This window comes from Anguilla anguilla, chromosome 8, assembly GCF_013347855.1.
Source record: "Anguilla anguilla isolate fAngAng1 chromosome 8, fAngAng1.pri, whole genome shotgun sequence".
In the NCBI taxonomy this organism is placed as follows: domain Eukaryota; kingdom Metazoa; phylum Chordata; class Actinopteri; order Anguilliformes; family Anguillidae; genus Anguilla; species Anguilla anguilla.
Window position 1 is genome coordinate 8,784,163 of NC_049208.1, and position 25,274 is coordinate 8,809,436.

The 25,274-nt window shown below is 45.9% G+C and overlaps 3 protein-coding genes across 4 annotated transcripts in view; all 3 read right to left on the reverse strand.

Annotated features, from left to right (window-relative positions):
• Window positions 1-608, reverse strand: part of LOC118234377 (protein disulfide-isomerase TMX3-like) — a 34,520-nt gene extending 33,912 nt beyond the window's left edge. For both annotated transcript variants that reach the window (XM_035430871.1, XM_035430870.1), the window contains exons 1-2: window positions 508-608; window positions 221-275 (exon numbers count right to left, since the gene is read on the reverse strand). In XM_035430871.1, the coding sequence (XP_035286762.1) occupies window positions 221-275; window positions 508-541 (89 nt within the window). In that variant the 5' untranslated portion in view covers window positions 542-608. The remainder of the gene's footprint in view (window positions 1-220; window positions 276-507) is intronic.
• Window positions 609-1,936: 1,328 nt separating this feature from the next.
• Window positions 1,937-4,064, reverse strand: opn4.1 (opsin 4.1). The gene has a single exon (XM_035429327.1). It carries the CDS (start codon window positions 3,431-3,433, stop codon window positions 1,937-1,939), a length of 1,497 nt encoding a protein of 498 aa, XP_035285218.1. The 5' UTR covers window positions 3,434-4,064.
• A 1,319-nt stretch (window positions 4,065-5,383) lies between these two features.
• On the reverse strand, window positions 5,384-21,080 carry LOC118234648 (PX domain-containing protein 1-like). The gene is made up of 6 exons (XM_035431336.1): window positions 20,541-21,080; window positions 10,415-10,506; window positions 9,812-9,929; window positions 9,164-9,275; window positions 7,374-8,160; window positions 5,384-7,176 (listed from the first exon to the last, which is right to left on the reverse strand). Exons 1-5 carry the CDS (start codon window positions 20,794-20,796, stop codon window positions 8,037-8,039), a joined length of 702 nt encoding a protein of 233 aa, XP_035287227.1. The 5' UTR covers window positions 20,797-21,080; the 3' UTR covers window positions 5,384-7,176; window positions 7,374-8,036.
• Window positions 21,081-25,274: the final 4,194 nt, after the last annotated feature.

Sequence of the window (25,274 nt, forward strand, 5' to 3'; positions counted from 1 at the left end):
TTGTGTAAAACTGAACGAAGCCCTTCTGCCTGAGGGTTGAAGACTGTACCAAACTCATCTTGGAGCGCATCTGTCCATTCAGCTATTGTGTTCCCGATACTTTTCTCTCCGACGTCATTGTATTGATGCCATGTTTTTGCATGCAGATGCAATACAAGCGATGAAAATTGAACACCTAAATAAACCATTTCAAAGCGCCCTTTTAAATTAGACCACTTACTTGTCATCGAGGTCTTCCACATAGGCTAACGACGCTGCTATATTAAATAAAACCACTGTAAACAGAAAAAAAACATAAACAAACTCAGTCAAATCAAAAGTTATTAGCGAGTAGCTAAGCTAAATTGCACCTATTAGGAGAGGGAGATTGCCTCCTGCAATTAGCAAGATAGCTAACTGGATGGACATACTGTAACGTTAACCAGCTAGTTTGATGATACACTTTGAAAAAAAACAAAACAGCATGTTTACATTGCAGCGCAGTTGTGCTTTATGAAGTTACATTACCTGCACAAGTCAAGGCAGCTTTTTCTTTTGCCATCTTTCCGAATGAAAACAATGTGAACAGGAAGCCAAACGAAGTGACGTTTTTCCGAGCATGCGCCCAAGCAAGCGCAAGGCGCGCCTCAACGAATATGAATTCTACACAAGTGGCGCGCAGATAACGGTCTTGATTGCATTTTGAATGAGAGATGAAAGATAGATTCCAGTGGGTTCGTTTATGAGCTTATTTTCTGTGATACCAAAACCTTATAGGTGTCCTTGAGATGAAAAGCTCTGGAAAAGTCAGGGTACAGGACTGGTCTCCACATTCAGAAAGACACAACAGGAAATAATAATCATGCTAAAACCAGTTATGCCCCAATATAGCAGAACAACACAATTTAAATATGTCAACTTGTATAGTGATAGTTCCACACTAATGAATTTATGGCATATGGTTCTAATAATAAATACGGATATTTTGAGAAATTTTAACCATGCATTTCCTTATTATATAGGCTACAGTATGGGTTCCACAAGTAACAATGATTACACATTTGAGTGTAGTACTAAACCAAACCTAAGCGCAGTACTAAACTAAAACAAAGTAAAATAAGTAAAACACTCCCAAAGTGATATTAATAGTGTGAGCACATGCAGCTCGATGATGGCTGTTGAAAAAAAGAGCTGAATATCAGTGTCATTTAAACTCTTTATTGGAAGACAAATTACATTCACATGAAGCTTTCATCACACAGACGTGGCAGATGATCTCATTTATTCAGCTAGGCACATTGAAAAATCTAATAGAATTTATTGTTGCAATATAAAATGAAATATGCTGGGCCTGAAAAATGAAAAAAGACATTGGGAGACACGATGATGGCAAAATGTATGGACCATTTCAATAAATACATTTTAGAGAATTGCCATCATAACTCATTATGAGGAGCAACTGTACAGAATCATTGACTTTATCTTACTTTACAGTTCATTTATTAGGTTAATTTTGGCAGTTCATCGTGGTGCGTAGAGAAACCTGTCCAAAGTACTTCAGCTAAATTTCCTAGAAGATGCAGTTAAATACAATGTCAAACATCAAACATAATTTATGCACATAACAACATACTTTGTGTCCAGATCTTATACATTACAGTAAGCCTGCAATGACCTAAATCGCTGGGAAAGGTGAAACAGACATGTATGCATCACTGAGTGAGTTATTTAATTCCCTTTTTTGGAATTACTTTTCAAAAAAATCTAAGTCAGTGTTCTAGAACCCCATTGCTTTCAGTTACCAGCAGTGTTTGTTATATCAGTGATAGAATGTTCAGTCAGGAAAGTTCTAGTCACATATCTGTGATATTACACCTTAGAGGGCTAGACTGCGACTCACCATCAAGACAAGGCTGTTCTTTTACTACGCCACCTAAGCGTACTTGCACCCGTTCTCTCAGTTCCCGGCAAGCAGGAAAGCTTTCCCGTCGCACTGCGCGCCCCCGTCTGGGACGTCTTCGTCCCCCACCGCGGCGGCGGCCGCGTTGAAGGCGGGGTTGGGCGCGCCCCTCGGCTGCTCCGCCTCCCGGAGGACCTCCGCGGAGGCGCGTCGCGTGACGGGAAGGGAGCCGCCGCCGGCGGCGGAGGAGGAGGAGCCGTCGACCTCGCTCTCCACCCAGCAGGACTCGGTGTCCGAGGCGGACGAGAGGCGCGACTTGCCCCAGCGGCCTGTGGCGCGGGCCCCGACCCCCAGGGAGCTCTGGCTGGTGATGGTGGCGCGGCGGGAGGAGGAGGAGGAGGAGGCGGCGCCGCTGAAGGAGGTGAAGGAGGAGCGCAGGTCCTTGTCCCGCACCCGCAGCACGGGCCGGAGGAGGGGCACGTAGCGGGCGATGGCCGCGCGGTACTTGGGGTGGGTGACGGCGTAGATGATGGGGTTGTGGATGGCCGACGCCTTGGCGATCACGGCCGGGACGGAGTTCATGTAGGGCGTCAGCAGGTGGGAGTAGCCCGCCGTGGCGGTGAGGGCCACCACCGAGTAGGGCGACCAGGAGATCACGAAGAGCAGGATGACCAGCAGGGCCACCTTGGCCATCTTCCACTCGCCCTGGACGCGCTCGTAGGCCTTCTGCGTCTCCCCGGAGCCCAGCTCCCGCACCTCCCTCCGGGCCGTCCGGACGGCCCGGAACATGGCCAGGTAGCAGGCGCCGATGGCCCCCAGCGGGACGAAGAAGACGAAGGTGAAGAGGAGGACGGTGTAGGCGCGCACCGAGGGGGTGAAGCTCATGTAGTCCCAGCTGCAGGACGTCTGCAGCCCCTCGGGCACGTAGGCGCTCCACCCGAAAAAGGGCGGCAGGCTCCACCCCAGGGAGTACGCCCACAGGCCCCCCAGCACGAGCCCCACCCGCCGGCGGGTGACCCCGCCCAGGAAGGCCAGGGGCCGGGTGATGGCGAGGCAGCGGTCGGCGGCGATGGCGGCGAGGGTCACCATGGAGCAGATGCCGAAGAGGGCGCCGCAGAAGGCGTAGAGCTCGCAGGCGCGCTCCCCGAACGCCCAGCGGCGGCGCAGGCTGGCGGCGAAGAACACCGGCGACTGCGTCAGCGACATGAGGAAGTCGGCCGCCGCCAGGTTCACCACGAACATGTTCCCCGGCGTGCGCAGCGCCCGGCTCCGGCAGAACGCGTAGATCACCAGGGCGTTGCCCAGCACCCCCGTCACGCCCACGGCCAGGATGACCGCGCCGATGATGTAGTGGGCGTGATCCGGGACGTCCACGGCGGGAAAGTGGGGCGGGTCGGGGAGCTGAGGGTAGGGGGGGACGGCAATGGTCGGGTGGTGGTAATGGCGGTCCGGCAGCCGGTAGTTCCTGGCGAACGAGGGTTCCCTAAATGTCCCGTTGCAGTCGTGGTGGCCCGGGCGGCAGCCGACGCCCATTCTGGCGGAGTGGTAATTCATGGCACCGCTTTTTCGGGGGTCGAAGCGTGTCGATGATTACGAAGGTTCCTTTTTTTAACTTGTGAGGCGGCGCACGTTGTAGAAATACAGAAGCAGCGAACGCTGGTTCTTGTGCACGCTGAGCTTTTCAAATGAGTGACCGAGGCAGGACCAGACAGGTTTTCAAATGTGTTCTTCTTCGTCAGCACTGCAGAGTTTGCCTTCTCCACACCAACTGCCCACAGCTCCCAAAGCGTCCGCTCTTTATATACTGATCAATGCCGTGACGCCAAAATTATCGGCTGTTCCTTTGGCTGGTCTGGTTTATGCTTCCGCGCGGTGATCAGGTTGATGTCCGTGTCATAACAGTGCCATTGACCCGATAAGAGAGTGGAACCAGTCCGAACACAGATCGATGACCCAGTTTGCACAAAGGGAAGGTCTTGCTCCACAAAAGCTCAAATTCTGGAACGAAGCACCTTGAGAGAAATTTCTTCCAGGAATGTGGGTTGTTTTACAATTCTTGCTGACCTTAAATGGTTTCCTCGCGGACGGGCAATCACCGCCTAGGAAATATAGGCCAGGAGAAGAGCAGACAGGCGTAAACGGGAAAAGCTTATCCGCTGATGCTGGCCCAGTTAGCCGTTGATAAAAGTGCACTTTTTCGGCCTAAAAAAAAAAAAAGACCTGAAAATGGATTGTCTGAGTGACCATACTGTGCCGATCAATAACAGCAATGCGGGGTGCAAATGTAGGGCGCGATGTTTGTTCCCGCGGGAGTGAGAAAAGAAAAAAAATCATTCCCACCTAGTGTGTGGCGCTTACTGACCTGGATACTGATGCAGCCCTGTTCCACCTACAGGAAGTACCGAGCATCGCAGAGTCACTGTCAACAGGGCAGTCATCCCAGTACAGCCGACCTCTCCGCCTGACCCAGAGCTGAAGGTTTGTTAGTCATCATCTTCTAAGGTTCTGATTCATTTATACATGTATTCATTTATGACTCAAGAGGTCAAATTATTTCACAGCTGGGCAGTAGGTACAGCAATCATCAGGGTATGAAATGATCTTCATTTTGACGACTTGTTTTTAAACAATTCAGTTACAGTCATCCGTTTGTCATAATTCCAGTTGGGAATGACTGGATAAAGAGCACCTTCGCTTAGCTTAGCTTAGTTTAGCTTGAGCATTGAGTTTGTTACAAATTTATATGCGTATTTACATAAATATTGGTTTAAATGAAATAATAAAGACAATACATGGTGAATAATTGAGTGAATAAATATCCATGAATGGGATATAATCATATAACACCAATGAACAACATATACTGTATCATAGTCATTTTAAGCCTGCTTTATTGATGTTGGCTTAGGAGAGAAAATTATCTTTGCCATCCTCTATCTAAATTTAGGTACTCTGTATCATCAACCAGATAGAAGCAGACCATTTATAGCACAATGGATAAAGATAATTTAATATTGATTTTGCTGGTGTGACGATGTGTTTGTCATATCTTGTTGTGAGAGGGAGCTGATTTTCCCAAATAAATTTAGAGCAGACAACTGTTGTATCACAACAGTGCTTTAGTCATTCAAGGAAAAAACAGAAAATATCAGAAATGTTTTTAATTGACAAAAAAGGTAATTATTATCCTGTTAGCAGATCAGCATTTTCAAAAAAGAATAGAACTACTGTTGTTTTATGAACTTCAGAGCAGTAAGTGACAAATTTTAGCCACAGGGGGCAGTGTTTCACATATAATTGGTTAAAAGGCCCTTTGAACTAAACCATGGCAAAAAGCGAAAATGGTATTAAAAGTGATATAGATGTTTTCATCAACATGCACATTAAGATTTCCTGGCAATATGCAGATTAAATTCACTTTGACCTTAATGAAAAGGACTGTCACCCTGAAACTTGAAAATAAAAAGCTGAAAAAGACTGAAAGAGAACCTAGAAGCACGTTCAATCATTTTAATGTCTTTTTTTATTAGAAATATTTTAATATACACATTACATGCTATTCATTGATCAAAGCATTCCGTGGTTTTATTAGGCTTTATATAAATAACACTGTTTCAACATTTATCAATGTTCTTCTGAAAACTGATTATCAAGTAGGATTGTGGGTAATTTTAATTTCAATGTTTCTTACACTGCAGAATTCATCAAATGTTGCCTTTGCACAGCAGAAAGTACAATGCAGATGAAGATATGGGATTCAGTGATAAACAAACCATTTGAAGCTAATCTTGTTAAGACTGTGCCTAAAAAAATAAATTATCTTTTTTCTATTTTACATATTTTATTAAATTAACATCTTAGTATAAAAGCACATCTTATTTGTCCTCTGTCTTTAATTCTAATTATGATAAACGACTGTGGTCAATGATAACACACATTAATCTGTAGCCGAGAAGTCAGGACTGTCTGCGTTGCACAAGTAACTAGCAAACACAGACACCGCAGGCTGCAGAGTTCATTACACAGACTCATTCAGACTCCTACAGATCAAAATAAACTCGTCAAAAATCAGAAAGTCGAAAAATCCATTCTCAGCCTGCGTACCCAGACTGTTTGTCCATTTTACCTCCTTTCAACACAAGCCATGCAACTGACAATTAGCAGTTACACCGAAAGATTGGCAAAATGTTTTACTTGAAGCATATCTTACACATTCGCAGGCACATATCACATGATATGCACTGTATTTAGCTTGCTTGCAAGTTAACTGATTTTAAAAAGAAAGAGAATAAATCAAATACTCTCCTAGACTGTTAAAGGTTATTTTCTCACAGATAAAAAAAATTTCAAATTAAAATTTTTCACATGACTTAATAGTCAACCTAGCCCATCTGTTGTTAAGCCAGAGAGACGAGATCACAGTGAGGGAACAGGTACTCCAGGTAAAGGAAGGGCTACACAGCTGAATGTTCCTGAATGCGCCTACTGTGTACGACAGGTACTACAGCTGAAGAAGACACAGTCTGCCTGAAGGGGGCGCTGCACTCCACTCAAAGCATAAACAGCCCAACGGAAGCTGGCACAACCTTTAGTCATACAGGGCGGGTTGACTGAGCACGCATGCTCTTTTACAGTAACACTCAGTGAATGCCCCCTGCCCCCCCCCCCCCCCCCACAGTTAGCCGCTGTCTTTGGATTGTGGGAGTACTTGGCGGAAACGCTGACACAGGGAAAATATGCAAACTCAACACAGAAAGTGCCACGGCACCATCGTGCCACCCAATATCTACACATCAGGCTGCAGGCAGCATTAATAAAGCAAATATAAGGCAAACGATTGGCCATCAAATCCTTTCAGCTGTTACAATGTCATCCTGTTTATGGTTTCTACACTGAACGAATCTGGATATTCAAGATGTTAGATGACCTTACATATATGCTCTTTTCATCTCCAGAGTAACGTGAACAGATTGTTTTCCAGTTGTCTAAACAACAGGTGTGTGCTCTCTGTGGATAAAGTAGATAAAGAATGAGGACAGTTTCGACATGCCCTTCCATAACAAAGCCGCTGTCCCCTAAAAAAAGCCAGTGGCTTGTAGATCTGTGGTGGGATAAGCAGGACTCCAGCTCCCACTGCATTCTCAACAATGACTTCACACTGAGAACAGCTTTCATAAGAGAACAAATCCATCCCGGGATTCTGAGGGCGAGGCTGTGCTATTCGTGGCTTTTAAAACAAAGCTTCCATGTTCTTTATATTATTATTTGGATTTTTGTTTCTGCATGTGTGCGATCACCTAGGGGCGACATAGCTCAGGAGGTAAGACCGATTGTCTGGCAGTCGGAGGGTTGCCGGTTCAAACCCCGCCCTGGGCATGTCGAAGTGTCCTTGAGCAAGACACCTAACCCCTAACTGCTCTGGCGAATGAGAGGCATCAATTGTAAAGCGCTTTGGATAAAAGCGCTATATAAATGCAGTCCATTTACCATTTACCTAACAGGGTACGGTCCAGGAACAGGGATTCACAGACAGTTCATGTCTTTGGGGACCAGCAGCCCAATGGAATCGTGGGAATCTGCCCCTCTGTCTTCGTGTTAGCCTTTGGGGTACTGGGGATCCTGGACGGGTCAATTCCGATTAGCCAAGGGTTCTGTGGAGCCCAGTCATGCTCCCCATCCCAATACGGGACATTCAGCCCCTGGGTATGAAGATAAGGGTGCAAGGCACATTGGTGGTGTTAAATATGAGAGGACAGCTTCTCGTTGCCCAGGTCTATTGAAGCATATGACTCTGTTTGGGTACAGAACACTGAGATCAGATCTTTTCTGGAAAAGACCAAAAATCCAAACCAGCTGTGTTAGTTTTCTTTAAGGTCCGACTTCCCAACTTCCTAATCCCCAGTCCAAACCTTCCTCAAGGGAGGACCCTGAAGCACCAAGCAGTACGGGACAGCGACCCCACCCTTTTCAAAAACAGGCGGAGGTGACATCGCTGCCAAAAGCTCATTCTGCAACACACTCCACGATACACTCCACATCGGGATCTCCGCAGTCAGGCAGATAAGCTGTGCAGCCGGACTAAAATCTGCGCAGCCTGACCAGCATCAATGCAGCTGAGCCTGAGTGTGCGCAGCTGGATGGGCGTCTGCGCAGCACCTCACTCCAGGATGTCAGTCTCGAAGGGCACCAGGTGGTAGTAGGACAGATTAGTGAGGTACGCCTCCGGGTCGTCGTCGCCATTATCCGGCTCGTCCCTCACAAACTCCTCGCTGTTCTCAAACCTGCACCATAAAAATAAAACAAAAAAGTATTAAAAAATGAGCAAATTAAATCTTAAATAATTGCCATGAACTGTTCTAACATTCTCAAGTCCGTTATTATAAATAGGAAGTAGTAAATAAACAACAGCTTCATAAACAACCTGCATTTCAACTTTGACACACCTTTTTAAAATTTTTCTGAACAAAACATTCCTTAACAAACATTGGCCAAATTCACCACTGAAATTCCTTAAGCATAAGCTCTGTTGCTGGAGGTATGAGCTCTCAATACGAAGATGCATGGCCCTTGTTTTCAGTCTTCTTCGTCTGCAATTCTTGACATTTTTCTCCCCTGACATCACAGGAATGTCTTTCCTCGCTCTGGTTTCCCCTCCCCTGCTCCCAGCTCTTTTCCCTGGGAAGGAAGTGACACGCTGAGCCACTTCCTGTGAGGAGGGGCCCCCAAGAGGAAGTCCCACTTCAGAATCCCAGTCGCACGGTCTTCACCGTCCTCTCTCCCATACTCTCAGGACTCGGACCGCCTGTCTGGACGACCAGCCCAAACTCTCAGTGTGGTCATAATGAGGTCACGTTCAGGAAGAACGATTTATTCGTCCTTTTTCGGTTCCACTGCCACTTTCTTGCATGACACTCACGGTCAGCGTTGTTTCAGTTTTGCAAGGCCGGCTTAATCCAGTCTATCTCGCGAATACAATGCGTGTGGGGAACGATACTTTCACCAGAGGACGCCGTGGTTCAACTTTATGTGCTGTGCTGTCAGAATCCATCAATACCCCCATGCCCGTTTGTTGCTACACTGACCCAAAGAGCAAAGTCCATCCGTACAGCCATATCAGAATGGGTGGGTTAATCAGTGCATAAGTGAACGACTGAAGGGGGGATGAATTGAACTGACGACAGCGAAACTGGAAAACCAGCCAACAGATGAATAAGGCATTCAGACAGAGGGAGGGAATAACAAACAAACGAAACAAAATCAAACAAGTGATAGACGACGACTTACGGGTGTTCAGCGGAATCCGTGGAAGGGGGCCTCTCCTTGCTGTGGGGGAGGCCCTCGTCAAAAACAATGGTCTCGGTGTTGGCCAGGCAGAAGCCATTGGACCTCATGATCTCTGTGAAGTCAAACACGGTCAGTTGGCCGGACCGCAAAGCATTGACTTGACGCCAGTTTTCCGGCTAGGAATTTTGAATAGCAAAATTAAGATACTATACACACTTATTTATAGTCTAGGTGCCCCAAAAGGTGCTATTGCACCTGCGTTATGGCAAATTCTAAAAAGGGTTGTTTCAATCTTGGGTTCTGATTGGCTGAGACCGCTTTCTACAATGATTGAAAAACCGATCTGAACCATTAATCAAACAGCTTGTCTGTAAACAGTATCACTTTGCACACAAAGCATCAAAATGAGTAATACTGAGTCATCAATTAATTGTTTCTATATGTTGTAACCGTTTTATAAGAGCAATACGGCACTCGAGGCCGTGCTGTATCCTGAATACAGTCACGGCTACAAGGGGTTGCCGGTACTCCACTTCCCATCCTGCCTAGCAACACCCTGTGGCTGTGACTGTATTCACAATACAGCACGGCCTAGAGTGCCGTATTGTTTAATTAAACAGCAAATGGTACATAAGGGGGAATGCATACCTGATATCTTGACCGGACTCTGAAAGCAGGGCTGGATTTTGTGGACATTGTCGTTCTTCAGCACCTGGTCTAAAGGTGACCTCTCGAAGAACGTCAGCACCACTTCTGACCTGGAATACTGCAGAACAAGAGTTATTCGGCATTGATCTGTAATTACGATGAGCTTACAGTACCTGTCCTGTAAGATGACATCAGGGCGAACACTTAAAGGGGAATTTCACATTATAACACTTCTGAGGTCATTTTCACACCTACCCAGGCTTTTGTGTGCACCCCAGACAGGTTGCTTGCTTCAATATTTAGATATTTAGATATACCTGTGTAAGCAAACCCCCCCCCCCCCCCCCCCCGACCGCATCCAATAGAACCCCATTCAACATCAAACTCCACGTTAGACTCATAAAATGGCATAACGTGTGTATTTCAGTGAAAATGTGTGTCAATAAATATTCCAGTGTGTGTGTGTGTGCGCGCGCGGACGTGCTTGTGTGTGTGTGTGTACACGTGTGTGTGCGCAGACGCGCTTGTGTGTCTGTGTGTACACGTGTGTGCACATGTGTGCTTTTGTCTGTGTGCGTGCGTGTGCATGTGTGTGAGACCAACCTTCCATGGCATGTTGATGGCATTCTTCAGCAGTCTCTCCACCTCATTCAGTCTGGCCTCAATGTCGTTGGCTTCTTTGATTTTCACGAGCCCTGGAGAACACCGCAAACACACACACACACACACACACACACACACACACGCCATTAACATCACACTTTACAATGCGCCATTTCACACAGCTCTACCCACAGCTGCGTTTAAATCTACATTTTTGCACACCCGCTAACTGCTAATTACGAAACCCTGCCTGGTTGCCGGGTACATTCGGCAGTTTTAATATGCTGGAAGGCGGTTGTTTCTAAATCAAACTGCAACCAAGATCCTTGGGAGTGGAGCACAGTTTATTTAATCCGGCTTCCTGTCTGCACCCCAACTTGAAATTAACTTTACCACAGCCAGCATAAATCAGGGCCTTTAAATGTCCTCATTAATTGCCTGGCCGGCCCGGTCCCTCATTTTGACCCATTAAAATGCCAGCCTTCCCTTTTGCATCAAACGAGACGGCCTCGTACAAAAACACGAAGCTTGTCCGCTGCTTTCTCAGCGGTTGAATACACACGTGAAAGCCAAACTGTAAATCAGACCTCTGTCGTATCCGTGACGACGACCCCAGGGAAACGGTGAGTTCCAAAGCGAGCAGGAAGGGTCTGGCCTTTAGCTCTTGCATTATCTGGGCCCACCCTGTGACCTTTTGTTTTTCAGGCCCAGATAACACAAAGGTTATCGCTAAAGGCCTAAACCGAAATCTGAAAATGAGAGGATGCCAGGGGAAAAAAAGAAGGAAAAACTGCAATTCAAGGGATAAAGGTGGATCGTTGCTAATTGAATCAACCATTCAGTTATGCCGGGTTCCTTGACCTTTATGGTCAAATAGGTCAAGATGCATTTTAAGAAGCACATGTTTATGCTGTGGCCCTCCTGTTTGCTCAGCAAGAGCTCTCAGATAGCTGACTTAGAGAATTGCATGCTGGGAGCATGAGAGCAGCATAATTTTCCCAAAACATGGGATATGACAAACTTAGGTAATTATCACAACAGGAGAAAAAACACAGAACATATGACACACCTGACATAGAACACATACACAGTCAACCAACAACTAGCTTCCCCAAAATGTGTTTTCACCAAAAGAATATTTAGAATTGTGTCACATGACACATTATATTAGACAACACCATATTAGTCACCTATCCTCAGGGTGTTTGCTCAGTCAAATAAGAATGATGACAGTGATTATTATTATTAGGCACTAGTTTTGACATTTAATAGGCATAGTGTTATGAGCAGCATGAATGGGACTGTTTCCTTGCTCAGATCAGTTGGGTTTGAGACTTAAGGGTCACATGGTGCAGTTACAGATGTCAGCTTGAACTCAAGGCTCTGGCTGGAACATAGTTGGTCTACAGCATCACAACTACAACAGCTGTTTATACTGGCCTCCATCTTCCACCCATTTACCCTGAGGGATTAGCAAAAAAAATTAAAAAAATGGCTAAAAGGAAAACTAGGGATGAAACAGCCTTGTGCCTTTCTGTGGTCTTCCTCACAGCCACAGTGATGTCTGATTCACTGCTTCCTGGACATCTCCCTTTCTGCTTCCTGTGTGCTGTGAGCACTTCCTGGATGCCAATACCCAGACTCACCACGGGCCCCCCAGAAACAAAAAACACCAGGATGTACTGTGAACAGACCTTGGCCCAACAACCATGAACAGAGGAACGAAGTGAGCAGAGCACAACTGCACAGCTTTCAAAGCCGTGTCCTTCAAAGCCCTTTGCGCTACTGAGAACAGCAGGGTATTTCCGTCAGCAAATGTAAACGCCGCGCAGACAGTAGACAGTGGAGTCACCACTAATGAGGAACTCTCAGTCCCAAACCATTCCAACACCGGGGTGCAAAGCACACCTCTGTTTCCCGTCAATCTGCGTCTCGGCTGAGAGGTAATGTTCCCAAAATAAAGACACTGGAGTGTTTGTCAGTGCTAATCGCCGGTAGGGCGTAACTTAGCGGTGACTGCACAGCCGTAGTGATGTCTGTAGCGACCGTTGTTAAGAATCCTGTACAAATCGTTTCCTCCGGGTTTGGAGACCCCTTGCGAAATGCCACAGCAGCACATCATGATGACGACTGTGTCCGTTCTCGACTGCGTCCGCAGGGTTCTGTACGGGGCGTGGGCTGCTGATCTCATACGTTTGGTTCCGAAATCACATGGTTCCTAAATTTTACCGGCTATTCTTTTGGCCTGACAACGCCGCCCTCTCAGACAGTTAACTATGACTGTGCATCTGAATCATCTTGCATTACCACAGCAATTACAACTGTACATAGCCTAGAATTCTGCCCAGCCTTACCACAGGGAAAGAATGAGTCATCTGCTAATAGCTCGTGTTCCATTCTTCCACCTTCCTGATGTCCAGTGAACATTAAAAAAAACATTTAGAGGTGATGAATGGCTTAATAAAGCAAGCTCATATTCAGAATCGGCTAGCACAGCTACAGTTTTATATCTGACTATTCTATGAATGGACACAGGCGTAGCTGGTCCAGGCTCAATTCTTTGGGAGCCATGTGTTTCCACATCACTGGAAACTGACGCATGGAATTACTGGTTGAGCCTTTGAAGGAGAGTAGTTTTTTTAAAAAGTGTTTTTTATAAATTCAGTCAGTGTTCTAGAACTCCATTTCTTTCAGTTACCAGTAGTGATTGCGACATCAGCGTTAGAATGTTCAGTTAAGAACATTCTAATCACACATTTGTGATCTTACACCTTAAAGGGATAAGACAAGGAGGCTACCCTTTGTATGACAATGAGTGCAAAGGAGAGATACAGCTCCGGATTACGGAATACTCAGGATTAAAAGCATTTCATTATTATTATTTCATTACAGGCATTTAGCAGACGCTCTTATCCAGAGTGACTTACACAACTTTTACATAGCATTTTACATTGTATCCATTTATACAGCTGGATATATACTGAAGCAATGCAGGTTAAGTACCTTGCTCAAGGGTACAACGGCAGTGTCCTTACCCGGGAATCGAACCTGCAACCTTTCGGTTACAAGCCCAGTTCCTTACCCACTGTGCTACACTCCGTCCTAAAAAAAAAAAAAAAGCAGTGTGCTGACTGTGAATGTGACTGTGATACACACAGTAGGACTGTGGATTCACAAGCTCACAGCAACAGCTGCAGCAACAGCAACAGATGCCACACTTGTGCAACTGCGACAGCCCTAATGGCGAATGAGTTCAGAATCATACCGCCAGTGTCACGCCACGCCAAGCACACAATGGCTCGGACAAAGCCGGAGGGAGAGAGGAAGCAGGCGACCGCCTTTATCTGCTCAGAGATCAGCGGCCATTCTGAGACAGCATGCACAGGAAGACAGCGCACTTTTCCTGAAGACGAGTGTGGACAGATGGACTTCTGTCCGACCGGCTGTTTCCACCTGCGTCGCACGTCAGACGTGAGGCAACGGCCATGTCCGAAGCAGCACACTTGCCTACTATTGAGTACATATGTTGAGTACGCTGGACGAGAAAGTTGTTAAGTAGTGGAAATTCTCTCTGAGTGTAGTGTACTTAAAATCCCCAGATCATATACTTATTTCCAGGCTTTCACTGGTGTATATTTGGAAGCACACTTTTCAGGAAGGGAGACCATGCTTCTTAGGAAGAGGTCCCATAAATCGGAGAGGAAGAGGCGGGGCCTTCATACTACAAGGGCGGGATGTCTTATGGCACTGCAGCTGTACCATTGGAAAACAGTATGGAGGATATTTTTCACATACTGCCCAATATGCACTAAAAAATATGCACTGCACAGTAAACAGTATGTTTAGGAGACGGAACATATTTTGAGGACGCAGAGGCTGTTTCAGACATAGCCAAAGCCAGGAGCAGGCTTGTAGAAAGTGCAGTACCTACTTGACAAGAAGAAAGTACGCCTGCCATTTTATGTAATGTTGAGTAAATGGGAACATCTTCAACATCCTCTCAGAGGCAAATCAGAAACGATTCCTCTCTCTTTGACTGTTAAGATCTTTTCACTATTGATCATGTCCTCATTTGGATGAACATCATTCTAGAAGACAGGGGGAGGAAGCAAAGCCCATTCACGAGAGTATTGTCATACACACTGCAGTCCATTCACAAAAATATATCCAGTGGTCTGATTATAAAAGAAGGGCAGCTTTCTATATACACAGAAGCAATCAGGGCTCACCAATCAATTCGGGTGTGACTACACTGAACTACATTACTCACAGATGGCTGTATCCAGGGCTATGTGAACATAGACTTCATTTCACGTGTGATAAATCTGTTCTGTTGCAGTTGTGTGATTCAAATAGACAATCCATCCCAACAGCCTCCAGGTCAAACATTCAATTCAAACTGCTGCACCAAACAACCTTCTCTAACGATATAAAACTGAAGGACAACAGGAGCTTTCGGCTGGTGTAGCAAATTACAATCTACCATGTAGTCCTTTAGGAGATGCTCTTAGCCAATGCTAACAAAAAACTGCTTTTCACATGGTAAGCAATCACCATTAGAACTAGAGATAGGTACAGTTATGATCATGTAAGTGCCACCATCCAGGTGTTCACCTCAATACCTGCAAGATAAAAGCAGAGAAGGGTTGGTTTGTTTGTTTTTTTATAAAAATGTTATGCTTTATTCTTGAGGATGCTGAACGGAGTGGTGTGGTTGGAGGGTATGGCGTGATCATCGTCTGAAGCCAGGTAGGGCCGGTAGCATTGCACTCCAGAGACGCAACACTGTGTTTAAGAATAGCAGGGTACCAATCATACTGTAGCATTGGCCAGAAATTTGTAACAGGCTAACAGTGTTGTAGCCCAGGGAGATACATAGTAGCCAGAGCATGACAGAGGCCACTGCTCCCCAGCGGGTTAGTCAACCACAATAATAACCATTGATCCTGGCAGGATAGGCACTGCCTAGCACGTCATCTCTCCTCATGCACACACTGTAGGCCATGGGTGCAAAACTCCGGTCCTGGAGGGCCCGTCTGTGTGCTGGTTTTTGTTCCAACCAGTTACCTTAGTTCTAGTGTTGTGACAGCTCTATAAACTACGCTGGCTCTCTCCTCTCTAGTCAGGCACAGTAAAACCTTTAGGATAAACTTGCAGTCTATACAAATGTCAGATGGATATCCATCCATCCATCCATTATCGATACCCGCTTATCCCGGGCAGGTTCGCAGGTGGTGCTGGAGCCTACCCAGGCCGGATTCGAACCCAGGGTCTTCCTGCTGTGAGGTGACAGTGCTACCCACTGCACCACCGTGCCGCCCTGTCAGACGGATATGATTGAGCTAATTAAGGAGTTGGCACAAAAATCCTGAACCGGATCGACCCTTGTCATGGACCCCCCCATGGCCCATAGATGGACATTTCTCCTCACGTGCAGAACCGTAGGCCGTGCAGCTTTCTCTCGAGTGGCAGAATTCAGTGCAACACTGGCACAGCAGCACAATGGAGCCACTGTGCAGGGGAATGCTGGGATAAGCACTGCGTTCCACATTCGAAAAAGCACGGGAGAGAACACGGAGGGCCCTCCGGTGCAGACCCAAGGTCGGTCGACTTGGCGGCCGATCGTTCCGCGATCTCGGAAACGCGCGGACGCCGCTCTTCGTTTTTTCCCCGACGTGAGCAACGTTAGTGATAAGCGCTTCCCTCGCACCAGACTTACAGAAGTCCTTTATGTCCAAGACACAGCTGCCACTTCCTTACGTGAGTAAACGAGAGGCCTGTTAACCAGCTGCGCAAATGAGTTTTTCGATGCCCTGATGGAAGGCCTACCTTGCCCATTATGGGATTAACGGTTATTTTTGTAATGGGACAGGAAAGACAAAATACGTGTAACAGCAGTGAAAAATAAAGCGATTTTCTGTTTGTGGACTTGCATCTGTCAGCGGCTTTAAGATGGCATCTTGCATTTGCCGGTAAACGCTGTCTATTTAAAGGCCCAAGGTCTGTAGAAATGAGCTATTCAAACTGTCTGCCTTCCTTAGTCAACTCACTTTTCCATCTCTCGATTTACTTATCTCACTGCCTTATCAATCACTGGGGCTGCAGCAGTTCCACCAAACCAGTTCACCAATGCCCAAATGAGTCATCCACCAATCACGATCATTCTGGATTCAGCCTGGCGGCAGCCCATGCCCCTCACGCGCACCTAAAGCCAATCTGCATTGCTCTGTGCTGTGAACGTTTCAGCTGAACCTAGTTCATATCTGCAACTAGTCTCACTGGGCTAATAAACCAAGGCTCCCCTTGAGCAGCACCACTCCCCTTGAGCACCACTGCTTCAGCACTGCTTCTCTCAATGCCAACCCACCATGTGCCAAACAAGCAGGAGATGTGGTCAGCAAAACACCGGCCTCTCCTCTGATAAGTACTACTTCTCTCATACCATTCTGTGTGCTCTGCAGTATGAAAAATAGTCACAGTCTCTCCAGTGAGAATACAGGAGGAGTGTATGTGCATTAGTGCTCTCGGTCATCCCCCAAAACAATGTCTGTGGAATATTCTTTCCTTAAAAATAACCATTCAAAACATATTTGGAACATATAGCATTGTATTAACATGAGGAAATTCTGAGGCTGTAATAATTATGCACATGTTTACCAGGGCTGTGGTGCATGATGGTCCTGTGGCCCACAGCAGGCAAAGGCTGCGTGGATCAGGAGGAGAACAAGCCATTGTGATTGGCTGTTTAAACACTGGCGCCTCAGACTCAGTCATCTCTCTGAACTCTGCTGGATCGCTAAGCGCAGAAGTGGACCCCAGGTCACAAGGCATCGTGGGATATCCGAGCGCCATTTCGCAGAAATTCTGCAAAACTACTGCGCCGAATCTTCTCCCCGAGCTACACGGAATCCAAAAGCTTTCCAAACATTGCTTTTTAGATGGTCCAGGGAGATGATCTCATAGATGGTTGGAGCTTTCAGCCAAAATGCTGGTCGGAGCTTTCATCCAAAATGTTTTATCTTTAGCTTTTGGTTAGCTTTTACATGCCACTTAACCATGAGGGAGTGCAGGAACAGAAATGACGCCGTGGCAACACAGCTTCAGCCACTCGTTCGCTGCCCATCATTAACCCTTTAAGGTGTGAGATCACAAACATGTGATTGGAATGTTCTTAACTGAATATTCTAAATACTGATGTAACAATCGCTACTGGTTACGGAAAGCAAAGGGAGTTCTAGAACACTAACTCAGAACTTTGTGGGGGGAAAAAACTATTCAAAAAGCTACTCATCAAAGGGTTAATCTCAAATGCAATTAAAAAGGGATGCAAATTAAATATCGACCTCAGGCAGAGAAGGGCATTAGGGACTGCACACATCAACGTCCCGTGAAACCCACTGATTCAGGTGTGGCGCATACTAAACCTGCACATTAACCTGTCCTCCGAAGGCATTACCGTTTACCCACAGTCCAGTGCGGCAACAGGCGCGCGACAGACGAGCGCGAGACGCCCCAGTGTGGCACCATTCTCTGCTGTCTCAGCTAATTCCACAGCAGCAACACAACGCGATTTAATATATTAACCTCACATACAAAAAAAACCACATCCTATACTGCTGAATAGGACATAATGCAGCAGAGAGCTATGACAACAGAGAGGCTAAGAAATCAGAGACGCCGAGAGTGCGGCCCTCCCCGCGTGCGTGTGGCGAACCAAATGGGGAATCTGTCACGTGAAAAGAGTACTGCAGTCGCCACCAGGTTCTGCTTAACGCAACGCCAGACGTCGCTTTTCATCTGACAAGCCGTTTACGCCTACAACGACCATTTGATTGGTCGGTCTCCGTTCAAGTAAACTAAGGACAGGCTCTTATTGGTCAGTTCTTTGCTTGTGACACTCCTTGGGCTCAATGCGGACAGTGCCGTGTGACAGCAGAGAAGCTGACATATGTGGAAGGAACATTACATGAGGAAAGAAAAAGAGGTGAACAGTGTGACTAACGGTTTCGGTTTTTAAAAATATTGTTCCACGTCCCGGCAGACAAACTCCAAAACATTAAAGGGTTTGTACACTTAGCACACAGCATCATCAAATAGCATTATTTCAATAATGCAGTTGCTAATTTGTCCATTGAGAGATGGCAATCCTGGACAGGAGAAGAATGTCGATTCTACAGCATCCTGTTTTGCAGTGCTGCCCAACCCTGCTCCAGGAGATCTACCATCCTTATATGTTTTCATTTAAACCCTAATTTGGCACACTTCATTCTACTAATTAGCAGCACAACAAGATGGCTAGCTGTTGAATGAGGTGTACTTTGTCCGGATCGGAGTGAAACCCTACAGGATGGTAGATCTCCAGGAACAGGGTTAGGCAGCCCTGCCATTTTGAAACCCACAACGTTCCCAAAGTTCTTTGCCTTAGTTTGGATACATTTTGGGGTACAAGTCTCGTTTGTGGGTGCCGTATCTTTGTGGTGAGGTGAGTCACTACCCTCATCACAGTTCACTAGTTTGAGATAAAAAAGGCACAACATAAAGCAGAGGGCAGGGGTCATCCCTCCCTACAGTGCATTTTCCCAAAACCCTCCCCCTCCCAACATTAACTCAGCTGGAAGACAGCTGCCCCCCCCCCCCCCCCCCCACCCCCACTCTACAGGGCAGTCTTGCCCGAGACACCGCAGCCAACTCCATCTTTCACCCCCGGGAGCCAAGAGCGTCTAAGCAAATGAGAAATGGAGTCCATTAGGACCAGTTCCTGCTGCCAGACTTTACTTAAAAACCATTTCTCCCCGTACAGCATTACTCGACCTGCCTGTGTAACGACTGTGAAGATTGCAGAATTTGCACAAACGCGTGTGCATACCACAACTGCATAGCATCCTGAAAACCGGGCAGGACACCTGTAAATCACATACAGCCCTGGTGATTGGTGCTTCAGACGGCACGCGGCTAATGGAGCAGTGTGGTACAGTGGTTAGGGAAGTGTCCATAGACAGCCAGGTTAAAATCGCGAGGTAGGGAGCGTTTATTTTCTTCAGCAACTGAACTAGTGTAGCAAACACCCAATAACGGCACACACAGTTGGCAAGTTATTTCATGCATTCTGTATAAGCTGCCCTACACGAGGATGCAAGTCAAAGAAAATGATGAACTGATAGGAATGTATATTCAAGAAAGGAGCCCAGTTTCGAGTTTTCCTCTCTCCTCGACCACAAAGCAGGTCACTTAGAAGTCCATTAGGAAGTGACTGATGATTTCTTTCTGACTATGTTCAGTAAGAACGCTGGAGTTATAACCACATATAAAAAGCTGCGTCTTTTTAAACTGCTTCTGAAATCGCTTGAATGTTAAAAAATGTTTGGGATAATAAATATTAATCTTATATCAAAGAGGCAAAGACTAACGGTTAGAAAGTTGACCGGCCGTTCTGAAGTTACGAGTACATGCACCAGGGGGCGACGTTCGAGCTTTCCCTTGGTATAATAGTCATGCGTATTGATAGTAATTTCGCTGTAACTGGACTCTTCAGAAGTACAGAATGACGAGTCCAGTGTTGAGTCAAATGTTGTCTGGTTCCCGAACTGAGAAAGCAGTCAATTTTTTTGAGTAATCGGTTATTCCAAATGGCCAACTTGGCGGTTTGGTTTCGCGTATCAGACTAGCTTGCATTATTAACGGACGCGCATTTAGATCACACGCGCAGTACGTAAACAGAAGAGAAATGCGCTGTGGGTGCAAAGACGACCCGTTGTCTGAACTGTCAAATTCCTTAAAAATTGTGATTTCAGTAGAAAATCATTCGGGATTTCTACGTGACACTGACCTGTTGATATTCAATCTAAAAAAAAAAGTTAATGTATTTATTGTTACTTGTTTTTTGCTTGGTCTATTCACCAGAAATTAGTTTTTAACGTGTATTTATTATGTGGTCCCTTTACATGATAAAGCATAGTTGCGTTCTCTTTAGTTAAATCCTTAGCAAACTGCAGCACAAGTGACATACAACAAAAGCGGTTTTTATGATGTTTACGCACACAAATGCTACGGCATCCACTTTCGCACGTAAGCTAAGCCATTCCGTGTCAATGTTATTATGCGTTACAGCACACAGATACAAACCCACCATCTATGAGAGGCGACTGGGCGAGATTCCCTCTGTCCTCGGGGAAGGATTCCACGAGCCTCTTGAACAGTCTTCCTAAATCCGAATAACTCCGGTGGAGATACAGAATGTTTCTGTCCGACCACTCGGTCCTGATCTCAAAAAACTCCTCTTCCTCGCCCCGCTGGCTAATTATCAGCCGTCGGATCCCGTTAACCCAGCAATCTTTGACGAACATGTTAACAAGCGACGTGCCCTCGAACACGGCAGATGCCATTCCTCGAATCAGTCCAGCATTATTGGGTTGGGAGCCGGTGCGCCCCTGTCCACCGCGAACCAGTCCCGGATTTGGGATTTACAAGGCGTCGTTCAGGAGTCGGGCTCGCCGGAACCCAGTGGGACGTTCCCTTTCACTTATTTATGCAGCGTTCATCCTTCTTGTTAACTTGCACCGACGCAGACAGACGTTCTGAAACGCAGCAGAAGTTAAGCATCGACTTGGACTCGAGCGAGCACGCACACTCAAACGTGGCAGTGACAAGCACGGACGGAGAATGGGTAGGGCCAAGAAATGTAGTGAACTGCCAGTCCCCTTTTCGACGAAATCTCGTAGGATGGGATGGGATGTTTCTCCGTAGTTTTTTTTTTTTAACAGAGAAACGAGAAGTGGAATTCTACCGAGTGTATTTTTCGCGCTCCCCCAATACTTGTATATGCATTTATAAGCACATCGGTACATAAAAGAAAATGAAATCTGTTACATAAACTTCCCATTTATTAATATTTTATGCAGCCTTAAATGTTTGGCCGTTCCACTCGAACCAACTTTCAACATTTCAACAAGTCATGTCACAAATGTAAAATGTGTAGCAGCGTCGGCCGTATAATTAAAAATGTAAGTAGGCTAATACATCCCATTGTTCTGTTAGTGATTAATGTAGCGTCTCTCTCTCTCTCTCTCTTTCTCAACGCAACTAGATGCTATGTGACGAATGGGTCAGGCTTTTAAAAGTGCTAGTTATTTTCTCCATTGGTTATTTTTCGTACAGCATTTCAATTGCAGCAAAAAAGGTGTAAGAATGCCGTATAAAAAATTGTCACTGTATTGTGCAAAATAAATAAACTGAAATTCAACAACGGGAAAACCTGGGTATTTAATAAGGGTAATTAACGCTTTTAAATATCAGCTGCGGTGTCTGGATTTTTTTTTAAATTATTGGTGAAGTACGAAAAAATTGCTCAATGAATTGGGCCAGTGATTTGTTGACTACGAATGCAGAGTTTGGCAAGGCTGTGGCAAAGCTCATAATCCCGCCTATGATGGTTTAGAGGAAGTGAGTTCGCTTTGGCAAGCGCGTGGCTCCGGACAGCGCTAATAATAACTTTGAGGAAGTGCCTGGTCAGCAAGTTCAAGCGGCGCGCTCCCCACTTTGCGCATTTGTGTCGAATGCGCGTACTTAAAAAAAAAAGTGTCATGACACATCTATTGGAAAACCAAACAAATGACATTCTGACTTGGACTGTCACATGGACAACGAAGCTGAAAACAGACTGGGCGAAAACCGGGTGTGTGTCAACCATAAGTCAACCTCATATCACAATACCATATTTGTATGCTTAGTTAATGCTAAGCCATGTGATGTGATGTCAGCTCCTGGACAGACCAGTATTGTCCCATTTTGCCTTGGGCCACATGTGGCCACTGACAGCGATGTCAGTAAAAAATGAACAGACACGCTTTCCACCGTGGCTAAATATGACACTGTCAGAGCCTGAAAAGGAAACAAAGAGTTCCCGCACTGTGTGGTGCAGTCGCCTCATAAGGATTCTCAAAGCTTTTTTTTTTTTTTTGATGAATTGCATGAATCAGGCTTTAAACAAAACTGCATTTGTGTGTCACAATTTTAGAGAGGCAAAGAGCCTCAGTGACTGGTAATACACAAATTTATACACCAGTTGTTGCCACTTTAGAAGAAAAGTAGAGGCCTAGTCATATTAGAATGCAGGCCATTGCTTCATGAAAGTAATAAAAAGCACAGAAAGATTTGGCTACTCAAAAAATTTAAGGGAGTTTTTTTTTATCTTCAGGTAAAGTGAGTCAATTAATCTGGAATTCTCTAGTTAGTCTCTGTGTTTACAGGTTTTCAAAATACGAAATAAGTGCTTTAGAGCTGCATTTCTTTCAAGTACCAGTAGTGATTGTTACATCAGCATTAGAACGTTCGGTAAACAACATTCTAATCACATCTTTGTGGCTTCATGCCTTAAAATCCAATATTGCTTGAGATGAAACCTTTGGCACCGCCTTCACAGTTTCTATTGCTCAACAGTAACCCCCCCCCCCCCCCCCCGAGGTTACATTGATAATATTCATGTCCATACAGTAGAATGATAACACACACACACGGGTGACATGCGAAATGCCAGCAGACACCAGCTGGCCAGGATGTGGGAAGGTCTGATCGGACCTTTACATCGGCAGCCTCTCTGATAGCTCCCCATAACAGCATCCAATCCCTCACACTGTACCGGAGAAGACAGGGTGCTCCGCTTTTCTCTGCGTAATGGCCCGTTGACAGTTACCACCCAGTAATGTCGCGTCAATGGCCCTCTCTCTCTGTGTTCATCATAGTAGCGAGGGGCAGCGCCGATGAGTTTACGGGAGAGCCGTAACCTCTTTGTGCGGTAATGCGCCAAATTGAGCCGCAATGGTCCGTGACTCTCATTTGTTCAGCGGCGAGAAGGAGGAAATGATCGCTTTTAAAAAAGGCAATCTTCGGCCGATAAATTTTTCTTTGTTCTCCCGCTAACAACGCTAACGGGAAGTCCACACTGTGATATACAGCGGTTGCAAAAAAAACTAATGCTAATTGGATTGATCTGGCTTGCTTAAAAGGGAAATTGCACTTCACGTCAATATATGGTCTATTGGTATTAAATTAATGAGGCTATTTGCATGTCGGTCGAAATCCCCATCCAAACCTCAACAAATCAAGCGGTTGATTCAAACAATTAAGCTCGAAAATCCAGGGGAATTAACCTTTGATAGGACGAATTGGAATGGATTGGGTTTTCAGGGGTATTCCATCAGCGAACGTATGCGCCGTGCATTTCCGAGCGTGCGACCAAATGCTATCCAATCCAAAAATACGGAGTTACATTACAGCAGTTTGGTGTCGCATAATTGACCGAGGGCTACTCCTATTCTGGCAATAATCACACAATAATAAAGAGCGTTAGCGACACATAAAAAAAAAAAGACATTTCAGAATGGCAACTTCTGGGGCTGGTTACGAATCAGTATTCTGGGAAGAGACTGTGAAGAGTGATGGTGGTTCGATGTTGCAATGCCACTACCATGAGGGAGCCCCCCTTCCACGAACAATGGCTTGCTTTCAGGAGGAGAGAGTTTACCCCCTTCCAAGACCCTAAACTGTTCCTCGGAGGAGCGCAGCTCATTAGAGGCCAAATTTATAACTGGATCACGTGCCCTCGCTGTGGGGTAGACTGTGTGCACTACAGTAACGCCAGTTTTTTTTTTTTTTTGGAGGAGGCGACCCAAGGCCATCTGAAATCTGAAAGACTTTTTTTGAAAAGAGGGGGCCTGTCGGGGTATCAGGGTAGCCCCATGCATTTGGGGGGGGGGGTGGAATTCCAGCGTGGGTGAAGATGAAGAGCGCGGACTAGTCCGCTTAACGGCAGCTCAGAAGGAATGTCAAGAGCAAGGCACAAAGTGTTGTGCAACCGGCCATTTGGCTCATGTTTTTGGATTGGCTTCTAAGCCGTGTTTTGTCTCACCTGTCCCCACTTACGAAAAGAGCCCATGAGCATTTGCAAACAAGGTGGAGGTCTAAGCCAGAGCTTGATTTATCCATCAGGCAATTCACATGTTTTAAAGAACCCCCCTCCCTAATTATGTCATTATGGATTCGTTTTTGAGCTAAATTAATAAAGGTTTGCAACTCGTAAAATGGCTCATCCAGGTCGCATGTGTTTCAAGGACAGGAATATGTGTTAGCTGAAGAACGTGTGGGGGGCACAAGGACGTAGGGGGTGGTGGGGCAACAAACAGGAACTTTTCTGAAGGATTTTTTTCTTGAGGAGCCAGGAAATGGAAAACTAGAACCAGAGGAAGAGATTCACCAGGAAGAGCACAGTGAACCCTGAGAGATTTTATAACAAGAAACACAACGGAGGAGCCATTTTGGCCATCATATAAATTATCCTTTGTGCCTGTTCAAAAGTTTGTATTACTCGAAGGCCCCCCAAACTCCAAAGAGTGCCAGAGAGTGTCATTAAAGACCAGAGCAGCAGCATTTTCCTGCCCTTGCCCACATGTACCAACCCAAAATGACTCAATCACACCAGCATGGTCACTACATCTCCACCGTTTCCATGGATACTGAGACACAGAGGACCCAGAAAATGGGTCCATCGGGTTTCTTATAATGTGCCTGTTCACATTCTGTCAGAGGGGAGCAAAAATCACAGCTTTAATAACCTTGCGATTCCGAGGAAGTTTTTAGAAAGCACGGCCTGTACTCCTACCTGTTAGCAAATGGCTATCCTGCAGCACTTTCATGGATCTATCTGACGCATTATCAAAGATAATCATTTTCTTGCATCCATGACTTTCTACTTCACATGAAGCAGTTTACTGTTAGCGCTGTCCTCCGCTAATGCGATCGGAGGAATTTTGAAGACAAGGAGTTGTGCTCGCCACGGATTATTATGAAATCAATATCATTAGACGAA

Excerpts from the sequence above, each read along its gene's own strand:
- opn4.1 (XM_035429327.1), bottom strand. The coding sequence starts at position 3,433 with ATGAATTACCACTCCGCCAGAATGGGCGTCGGCTGCCGCCCGGGCCAC.
- LOC118234648 (XM_035431336.1), bottom strand. The coding sequence starts at position 20,796 with ATGGCATCTGCCGTGTTCGAGGGCACGTCGCTTGTTAACATGTTCGTC. Across the intron at positions 10,507-20,540 it reads CCAGTCGCCTCTCATAGATG|GGCTCGTGAAAATCAAAGAA; the intron begins GTGGGTTTGTAT and ends GGTGTTCTCCAG. Across the intron at positions 8,161-9,163 it reads ACGGATTCCGCTGAACACCC|GTTTGAGAACAGCGAGGAGT; the intron begins GTAAGTCGTCGT and ends TTTATGGTGCAG.